This window comes from Egretta garzetta, unplaced genomic scaffold (genome assembly GCF_000687185.1).
Source record: "Egretta garzetta isolate BGI_Z169 unplaced genomic scaffold, ASM68718v1 scaffold361, whole genome shotgun sequence".
NCBI classification, from domain to species: Eukaryota; Metazoa; Chordata; class Aves; order Pelecaniformes; family Ardeidae; genus Egretta; species Egretta garzetta.
Window position 1 is genome coordinate 1,283,396 of NW_009258688.1, and position 10,626 is coordinate 1,294,021.

The 10,626-nt window shown below is 38.8% G+C and overlaps 1 protein-coding gene across 3 annotated transcripts in view; it reads left to right on the plus strand.

Moving 5' to 3' along the window:
• Positions 1-4,745, plus strand: part of PPP4R3A (protein phosphatase 4 regulatory subunit 3A) — a 43,374-nt gene extending 38,629 nt beyond the window's left edge. For all 3 annotated transcript variants that reach the window (XM_035888726.1, XM_035888727.1, XM_009648981.2), the window contains 3 exons: positions 1,251-1,441; positions 1,936-2,162; positions 4,334-4,745. In XM_035888726.1, the coding sequence (XP_035744619.1) occupies positions 1,251-1,441; positions 1,936-2,162; positions 4,334-4,447 (532 nt within the window). In that variant the 3' untranslated portion in view covers positions 4,448-4,745. The remainder of the gene's footprint in view (positions 1-1,250; positions 1,442-1,935; positions 2,163-4,333) is intronic.
• Positions 4,746-10,626: the final 5,881 nt, after the last annotated feature.

The window sequence follows — 10,626 nt, forward strand, 5'->3', positions numbered from 1 at the left end:
CTGTTTACACATTTTAGCAAAGAACAGTTCAGTAAGGAAGGAGGCCAAAAATTTTGTTGACATGGGCCAGAAAAGTATTCAGAAAAGTACCACTTAAGTAAGTTTTGCATTGTTAGCAGAACTTGAATTTAAATGCAATGTAAAGTGATGCAGTATGTGTAGATCCAGATGATAGTGTTGGCAAACAAATAATTCAGAATTAGATTTATTTTTGAAAGTACATTTTAGTGTTCTTATTTAATACCTTTTTTAATTTCCTAATTTTTCCCTTCTGGCTTTTTCCTGCAGTCAATAATGCAAGACCTTTTCTCTGAATAGAATAAGCTCGGATTGTATTATTAACATTTTGATTCCAGTAACAGAGGCTTTATGAAAAACATTAAATTTCAGACTTAGATTGTGGCCAGGAAATTTTGAACAAGTGCTACAGAAAATTTGTCAAGGGTTTCATGCTTTTTTTGCAAATTGACGGTTAGAATCAACATCTAGCAATGAAAAGAGTGTTTTCAACCTCTCTTCCATTTCTCCCCGTTCTTCAGGGTGCATGTCACTGTCCCTCTCCTCCAAGGGCATAATACTGCTTCCATGAGAAAAAAGAAAAGGAAGGTGGAGCTGAGATAGACCAACACTAATAGATCCAATGGGGAGGGAGAAGTAGCACTTTGTATCCAAGGCTCTGGTGAATGGAAAATAATGATAGTGACCAAAAAAATGTAACAGGTGGATGTGGCAGAAGGAGAGACCTCTCTTTCTAACGTATCTATTTTAAACTGGAGTCATATTTAATTTAGATTTTGCGTTGGGTTTTTTTTTCCTTTAACACATGGGACCCCAAATACTGATGAGTTATAAAGTATTTTCAGAAAAAAAGTCTATAGCTTCTAAACTCTTTATTTTACAACTTCTATTTACCAGTGCAAACTGTTAAACCAAGCCTGAATGCAACACTTCAGTGAAATTTATTAAAATTATTTTAATAGTGCTCTTTGTAAGCTACAGAATAGTGGACAGATAGAGTAGTCTGAATGTGCTATTAGCAGAGTTGTACTTTATTTGCTTTTTTATGAAGAAAAGGTTTTAATTGTATTTGCATTGAAAAGACAAAGGCTCACATTGCAGAATGATTTGTTGGTATTTTTATTGCTCTACATTTGTATCTGTAAGCTGTCACTGTAAATATCGACTAGAAGTTTTATTATTAATTAGAGTTGGGTTTTGAATCAAAAGTTTTAAAACTTACTGTTCTGCAGCATGCGTTCCATTTTGAGAAACCATAGATACAGAAGGGATGCAAGAACCCTGGAGGATGAGGAGGAAATGTGGTTTAATACTGATGAAGACGATATGGAAGATGGAGAGGCAGTGGTGCCCCCTTCTGACAAAACTAAAAATGATGAAGATATCATGGACCCTATCAGTAAATTCATGGAAAGGAAAAAATGTAAGTGATGAGAAGAACAACGCCTTACGGCTTTTAGAGGAGCCATAATTGTATTCTTCAGTCCTACTGCAATGAAGGATTTGCATATGTTTATTCTGAAGTTCTTTGATTTTGAAATTGTGACACCAAGGTGGTGGACCACCCCTTCAAAACAAGTTCTGTTGTCTTTAAAAGCAGAATGATGCAAAGTACTGTTGTTGATTTCTTAAAACATTTGAACGACAGTCTTAGCTTATAGGTTTTCCTGTGTTTTATTCAGGTTTAGAATTCAAAATTTTTGATGTAAATGTTCAGGTGATATTATTGGTAGAATGAAAGTGTTCATTCCTGGCCAGTGACAACAGCTGGTAGGTGGTATAGTAGTATGTTTATAAAAAAACTACATAAAGTATTAAGCCTTTTCCCTCACAGTAAAGTGATTTTTAATTAAATGTTTTACTCAATGATACTGCTTTACTTTTGCTTTTTTTTTGTGTTTATTTTTTTCTCTCTAGTAAAAGAGAGTGAAGAGAAGGAAGTTCTTCTGAAAACTAACCTTTCAGGTCGTCAGAGCCCAAGTTTCAAGCTTTCCTTTTCCAGTGGTACAAAATCTAACCTTACCAGCCAGTCTTCTGCAAGTAATCTGCCTGGATCCCCAGGGTCTCCCGGATCCCCAGGGTCCCCTGGGTCTCCAGGATCAGTTTCTAAAAGCACATCTCAGATGGCAGCTATTACAACTAAGGTAATTTTGAATGGACATAGGTTGACTTCATTGTTACAGACTAGGAATTTGCTTTAGCATCTCTCTCAAGTTTGTGTGAATTCTGACATGTTAAGCAGTAATGGACTGTCTGGTTTTTGTGTACTTTTCATCTGGCCTTAGGATTTTTAAGATGACATATATAGAAAGAAGAAATAAAAGGTCTTTTAATGCCCAAACTCTTAAAGTACAAAGCGGACGACTAGCTGCTGTTTACATTGATCTTTACTGTGAAATACAGACAACAGTTTACTTTTGTTAAATTGCACACTGATATTTGGCAGGTAGAAATACAGAAATACTTTGGCAACATTGCCAAATTTTGACAGAATTTCTACTTGATATCATTCTGAACAATATTAAAAATGGTAAAACTGGCACATGTGAAAGAAATCAATTGTATTATGGAGGGGTGGTTGCTGTAAGCCAAAACATAAACAATTTTTAATATCCTAGCATGACCTTTTTACCTTTTGAAATAACATATAGTTTTGGGTTAGAACGTATTGAAGTAGAAGAAAACCCATTTAAAAGAGTCAGTATAACTTGCAGTGAATATCCAAACCCAGCATTTTTAGTACACTGTTGGATTTTATCAGATTTTTGGCTAAAACACTATTTAAACCAAGTCGGGGAAATAAGAGTGGCTGGTCTTTTCTCAGCACTAGGGGACAGATAAGGTAGTGTTGGTACAACGTAGTTCGGATAATGAGAATTTATTTTCATAATAAGTGTTACCATTTCTCAAAGGTCAGGTACATATCTCAGTTCTCAGGTAGCCCCCGAATAACTGATTCATCCTTGTTTTTTAATGCCACCATACTGCTAGTTCATCTAACTTCTAGTAAAGGCAAATGGGGTTTTAGTTTTTTTCTTATAGTCAAACATGGCTTAAGAATTTGTGTTTGGACTACCTTCTGTTGAAAACTCCTGATTGAGAGGAGTTTGGCTGATGGAAGACCTAAGTGACACTTCCTCTAAATCCTTCTGTGGAGGAAGGGAAAGCAGATTTATTTCATTTATGAAAAAAGTACGGTAGTTAGTCAGGCGCTTTTTAAAAGGGATAGAATTGGCTTGGAATTTAGTTCAGTCTATTCTGTATTTCTGCTGGAGGCTTATTCTCTCCCAGAGAGCATAATTCCTTGAATCTGAAATGGAGACTTTACATATGGAGCATATTGCATACAGCATTGGCTCCAAAATTTCAAGTTGTGGTGGCAAAAGAAAAATATTCAGGTAACACTGAATATACAGTGCTCTGAAAAAACATTCGTGGATTCAGGCATAAGCTACCTTCTTCCAGTAAAATGTATGCTGTAAATGTGCCACAGTTGCAAACTAGAAACTGTTGAAGTTGGGTTTTTCGTTAATTATCTGATCCTGTTATTTTACTTGTAGTATACTCAGTGTTACATTCTATGTGACTGTACAGAATGTGTGTAATTGTTTATTGAATTGTATTTTGGTATACAGTTGGCTGAAATTTTCTGGTTTGGATGTCTGTCATTAGACACCTGAATAGCTAGTATGGCCTTTGAGTGAAGTACCAGTAACTGCCATTGTAGTCAAATGCTGGTTAAGCTTCAGAGATTGCAACGTGCTGTATTTAGAGGAAGCTTTAGAAGTCCATGCCGCTTCTTCAGGGATCCAGAGCTGCATAACCTTAAAATTTATGGTTATTTGCAATGCAGGGGAGTTACTATACATTTAAACTAGCTTTTGTGAAGATAGACTGTGTTCTAAAAGTATCATAATTTGGAAACTCAAATTGAAGGATATTCTGTATTTGTTTCTGAAGTGCTTCGAGATTGCTCATTGCTGCAGTCAGCTACGCTCAGTAAAAAAAAAAAAATTTACATCTTTACAGATAGAGCTGCAATGACACTTAGAAAAACTAAGTAGATTTTTGGATTTTCTTAAATTTCAACTATCCGGTTGGATAACTAAAACCCCATTTTGGATTTACTCATCTAAAACGTTTTTCAGACAATGTCATTTTCATTCATACCAAGGCATTTGTTTTTGTTCTGCTTCATTTTGTTCAAAGCTTCGTGAATCAGTATGCTTATGGCAATATTCTGTACAAACATTTTCGAGTACAAATGTGAAGGATCAATGTTTGTTAATTATAGTAATTGTGTCTGTCTTTGTAGGGAGGCCTCGTTGGGCTTGTAGATTATCCTGATGATGATGAAGAGGATGATGAAGATGAAGATAAAGAGGAAACTTTACCTTTATCAAAGAAAGCAAAGCTTGAGTCATCATAATGGCAACTGCTGAAGAACATTACCAGTTGGGGAAAGGATATTTTTTCCAGAAATAAAACAAACCCACAGCAAAGCAGCAATCTTTTGTGAATTCCTGTGTGTGACACAGATCAACTTATACAAACGGATTTCTGCCAATCAAGTGCCAATTCAAAGGAGCAGAAGAAGGAGAAATATTTCGTTTAGCGGAAAGACTTAATGCCTTTGAGCTCTCCAGCTTGGACCACACATTGCCCTTTTCTCAGGGAAGGAAATGGAAAACAAAACAAAACAAAAAAAAAAACTACAAAAAAAAAAAGCCAACAGGGCAGGAGTTTTGTTAGTGGAACTGTGGATTGGCTGGTCAGTTGCTACAATCAGAATATGCTTTCTTGGACCATGTATGAGACTTCTGAAGAAAAGGTGGTTTTTGCCATAGTTCTTCACTAGTTAAGAATGCCAGCAGTTTCTTTGTATAAAAGAGACCTGCCTTTGAAATCGTACATTCTGAACATTTTAGTCAAGCTACAACAGGTTTTAAAAACCTCTACAGGGGAGGGCCGAATATAAAGTTTCCTCTTTTTTTTTTTTTAATCTGTTCCCTTTGCCCTTTAAACTGCAGAATTTTTTTTGGAGGTGGGGGATTTGTTTGTCCCTTCTTGATTAAAGATTGAGTGGAATTCTAGATGTGGTCACTTTTGTGTCATAATTTTTTCCCCCCCCCTGAGTGTATGCTTAGTTGTTGAGTATATATTTGGGACCATTAAAATTTTTTGATGTAATATAATCTCACTGTTGTGCTGGTACCTGTTTCACCCTGTGTAATTTTGTTCTGCATCACAGTTCTTAATATGTTTAGGATTTTGTGGAAGATGGTATAGTTTTTATTGGAAAAAAAAAAATAATCTTACCACAATGTGCATAAAAGCAATACTATTTTGTGACTAAATATTTTATATTAAATTTTACATCAGCAACTGTCTTGAGAAAAAAATCAGGGAAATAGGATGGAATCAAAAATTTGAAACCTATAAATATGAAATTAGTATTCCAAAGAGACTGAAATTTCGTAACTGAGAACAATGATGGTAGACTAACTCATCAAAATGCAAGATGGATGATTTAGGAATACCAATATATTGACTCATTTGACTTACAAAAATAAAAAAGAAATAATTAAAGTTGAAGGAAAATGGCATTAATGGTATTTTTTTAAAACCTCTGATTCCCTTTGGAATACCAGTTCTAGTGAATTAAAGATGGTTGTAGAATAAACTCTTTACAAGGATACCATCTTTTGAAATTTATTCTAATGCTCGATTGCAAAACAGCAATTAAACCATGGGTCTAACTAAATGACTACATCCTTTCCCCTTTTTCAAAAAGCTACATAATATTAATTTGAAACTAAATGTTATATCCTTCTTCCTTATTGCTTTTACAGAAGGCTTTGATGGCACAGCAGTGCTTCCTGCGAAGGGCAGTTTGTTCTGTTCCTTTGCAAACAAAAGACCCCTTCTTACATACATTTTCAAGAGTTTCTTTCCTTTTGGACATTCAGAGCACCAATGTTGCAACAGTCGTGATGTTACACATTAATGTATCACATACAAATAGAAACAAGGAATGAAAATGTGAGGCTGGATCACACCTGATCACACCCAAGTGTAGGTTAGCACTTTGTTCTGAAAATCGTGGGTTGCATGGCAGATTCTATGCTAACTACAAATGTCAAAGCTTTTGTGCTCGGACTTTATTAATACATATCAGTAATTTCAGATTTAAATAAGAGTGTGCATTAGGGTAAAGTAATTAGACATCTCTTTTCCTCAAAAAATTGAAATCACTTTCCAAGGTTGGGTTTTTACAGTGTGTTTGAAATGTCTGTGACAGGGCAGTTCTCAGCAATAAATTTTACAAGGAGTGCAAGAGTTGAGCACTTGGTCGCTACAAGACTAGATACGATCTGCTGTTGCTGCAGTATGAGAGTCCTCATGCTGTCTCAACGACCTGCCTGAAACCTCATTTTTGCAACTTCGGTGTCAGAGCAGGCATTGTGACAAGGAAATCTGTAATTTTGCAGGTTTTCTTAATTAGCCTGAATTTAAATCCTTCCCAATCTGTCAGATTTTCCTTGAGCATAAAGCTCTCAAAATGTGTCCTTATAGTTGTCTTTGTGTGCTCCAGGCTGTATCTTAGGGAGTCATTTTTCTGAGTTGGTTGAAGGAACACTTTTTGTTGAATTTTTTTTTTTTATTTTTTTTTTTTTTTGGTGTTCTTTCAGCTAGTGAGTGCTTGATCTTTTGATGTTTGGTGCTGCAGTCTTCTAAACTTTCAGATGCTTTCATAATACTCGTAGGACTCTTGGTTTTTAGACTTCCAGTGCTTTCTGAAGCATTACATTTAACAGAAGGAATACTACCCTTAAGTTACTGGGTTCAGTCAAAACAGTAACGGAAGTAGGAATATTTTTCAACTTTTTATATTTTTATGAAGCTCTAAAGGACTGCTAAAATACTAAGCCACGCATCTTTTAATGCTGTCTGACTTGGCAGTTTGATGGTTAGTTGTCTTTCCAGAGATCTCATGCTTGTGGCCTGACAGGACATGGCTACACTTAAGCGATATATACATATTCATGGCAGTTGGCAGTAGTCAGGAAGTAGGTGAGCTGGGGACGGTGGTGGGTATGCTCTTGCCCGGTGACTTATCACTTTTGTATTCATGGAAATCTTGAGGTATATTTCAGGAAAAAAGGGAAATAGTGGCATTGTGAGAAGTGATGGGTATAAAAAAAAAAAGTGAGAATGAGTTAAGAGATGGAAAAATGATGTTATGAGACAGTGTTCCATTCTAGATCTTTCTCTGGCCTGGTGGGGTTTTCTTACTCTTTGTTTTAATACCATTTGTCTGCATCCCAAGAGAGCTGCGCATATATTGTATTAAGCATGGCTCAGTCATCATAATTGCATTTCAACTGCATCCTTACATACGGTTTACAGGGTAAACCCTTAAATATCGTACAGGCAAGATCCAACGTGCTTGAATCATCAGTGCAGGTGCCTGTATTCCTTCAGAGGTTGAAAGATTTGATGCTGGTGACGCTGATGCGTGCTTCCCAGCTTTGAGCCTAGGTTTGCTGGGGATACCAGGCAAAAGTATATAGAGCACCAGGTCCTCCAGGGAAGCACACCCTTACACTGCTGAAAGTAAATGCAGGTAATCTGGCATATTTCCAGATTTTCTTCCACTGTACACAGAGGGCGGCTGTTTTCAGGTAATGGTGCACATCACCAAAAAACAGATCTCTTGTGTCATGAGAGCGGAAGGATCTGGAAGCTGGTGTATCTAACAGTGAGTTGCCTCTAAAGCGTACCTGTCCGTACTATGGCCACTGGGTGAAGAAGATGAGGCTGTTCATCCATCTCTCCTAGCCCACCCAGATGAGAAGTCATGTTCTCATGGAATTAAGTGTCACGTAGGCCCAATCCTTTTAACATACCAAGGGTGAAACTGTTCAGATGGGTTTGGGCTGTGTTTTTACATCTCTGCAAATTTCAGGAACTGTTTTAATGAGGTAACTGGTAAGAGTCTGTTCTCATACTGCTGCTGTGGCTCCGTTAGGGAATGAGCTACCTTTCAACCTAGCACACGTTACGTTGGTTGCCATGCTAAATTATGCTTCCTAGCATCTGTGGAGCAGGCACAGAAGTTCAGCCTTACCTTTCTCAGCTGCTTTACAGCTTGCAGAGTCATCCCGGAGCAATGCTGTCTGTGCTAGTCTTGCAGTTCCCCTGCCTTGGCGATATCGAGATCCATTCCAGGTAAGCTGTGAAAGTAGGAGACCAGATGGGTTACTGCTTGGGCTCACCCGCAGCCTCAGCATAAAACCAGGCAAGCATTCAAAGAAGAGAAGTTACCCACCAGTGAAGTTTTTCAAGATAAGTTGTCCGTGGGCATGTTCTCCACCTGCTCCTACTGCTTTCTCTTTTTGGAGTCCAGAAGAAATGAAGGTGTATATACAGCTTATGGTTCAGTCCAGAAAGGAGTGCTGCAGGTACAGCAAAACCACCTGTGGGAGGATTTTGTAATGCCTGCTTGAACCAGAGCCACTGTTTGAAGTCTGTTACTGGTGCGAGGGAGGCGTAACTGCATTCTCATAGGTGGCTGGTTATCTGGCCGGCTTGTATCTCAATTCAATATGAACAATTCCCTAAAGCGTTGGATCTTCAAAGACATTCTGGCTTTATAAGGACATTTGCTAGTGATGATTGGTAGGAATGGATACTGATTAAATCTTTAACATAATCGAAAGATGTTCCATTTGATACACTTCAGTTCTTTCTAATTTCCCCTTTTCCCTTTAAAGTGGCCAGTAACGGTCCCTAGTGGGGTCTTATCAGTTCTGCTCATCTCATGATTCCCAGTTAATGCTGCTGGTGTAGTTCTGCTTTACCTCCTGCCAAAGAGAGAGAAACTGAGGAACGTGGATGGCAATCATCTGCCTTGGTTATGTGCTGTACCTTGATGAGAACCCAAGCTTTTGGATAAAATCCCCAAGCCTTTACAAAATTATTTTGGTCCTTGCATCTTCAGGAATCCTTCTCAAACAGACCAGGCCCTGTAGTGCCTTTAAAACCTACAAGACACCTTCCCCTCTCTGCTGCTGCTTCAGATGACATCTTGCCCTATGTGCTGGTCATGTAGTTCCCACGCTCTTGTAACTGAGCTCACCGCTTTAGATCACCACCAGCAGCCTTTATATCTAGCACCTTTTTAGCCAAACGTGTCTAACCTAAATGAATTTGTTCTCTTTCAGGCTCACGAGCATTCCTCCGCCGCTGTGGCACTTGCTGCCTCTCCGAAGGGTTATGCTGTCTGGAGGAGGTTATGCCGTCATTCTTGTGTTTGCCTGGGATGCGAATACTCCTCCCTTGCTTTCAAGTTCATGCAGAGAGCCAAAACCCACTGCCGCTCCTTCGTTTTCTCCCCGTATCTCTTGCTTAGTACTGACTTTATTGTTTGCCTCATGTACTTGACTCTGTATTTATTTTCTATGGACTCAGAGGTTTATGAGATATTCTGCCCAAACTCTCTCTCCTTGGGTTTTATATTCTGTATTAATGTTAATCTCACCAGCTAGCTTAAATATCAGCACCGAATGAACATCCCGCCCTGCATCAAAGGTTACTGCTAGGTTTTCGGGGAGTTTCTCATCCTAGAGTCATATTTACAGGAAAGCTGCTTAACGACAGTCCCAAGCAAAGGGGGAGAAAAAGCCCTTTCCTGATTACCATGAGTTTAACTCCCGCATTGTAACCTCGTGAATTCTGTTATTCCCATCCCTCGGCAACTTACACTTCAGACAGCAGATGAATGGTGGAGCTTTGTTGATGGTTGTAATCGTTGCTAGGGGACAGTCTGAGGGAGGTGAATCATGCCATTTACAGTCAGCCTCAAGGAACATTTGGAAATGCTCGAGCTTAGAAGTTTCCTTCTGTGGGCTGCGTTGCTGAGAGTCGGGAGCTTTGTGGCTGTGAAGAGCGCTTTAGAAATACACATGATAACGGAGGCATTAAGCATCCCGGTGTCTTTAGTTGCTTGTACCTTTGTATGTGTTTTAAAGTGTTGTTCTGGTGCTTCTTACTTCTTCCATAATTGTGAGGTTTAGTTAAAAGCTGACTGTGTGCAAATGGTATGAAAAGAAACTAAGTTGTTAAAATGGAATACTACGCATTTTCCATCATTTCTTTAATGTAAGAGACACGACTTCTAAATGGAATTGCATGTACTTGTCTGGAGCTGAACTTTCTTGAATATATCCACAGGCATTTATTTGTGTTTTTTCTCATTATCCACCAGAAATGAGAACTTGACCTGTAGTAGGTAGGGGAGGTTTTACAAGCTACAACTTGAAACACCAGGCGGGTAAATAAAACTATAAATATATATCCATAGATAAATGCCAACGCTCACACTATACAGGCCAAGTCACAGTTTGGAGAGAGCACAGAGGGAGCAGCGCACGCCCAGCTGGGGCTGACAGGTAGGCACAGCACAGAATTACCCAGGAGAAAAACCCCACCAGACGCCGTTTGGGGGTCTAATCGCCAGGGCACGCTGTTCCGCACCAGGCAGGCAGCCTGACCTCCGGCACCCCGCACCCGGGTCGGGCTGGGCAGGGCTGCAGGCCGAGCCTG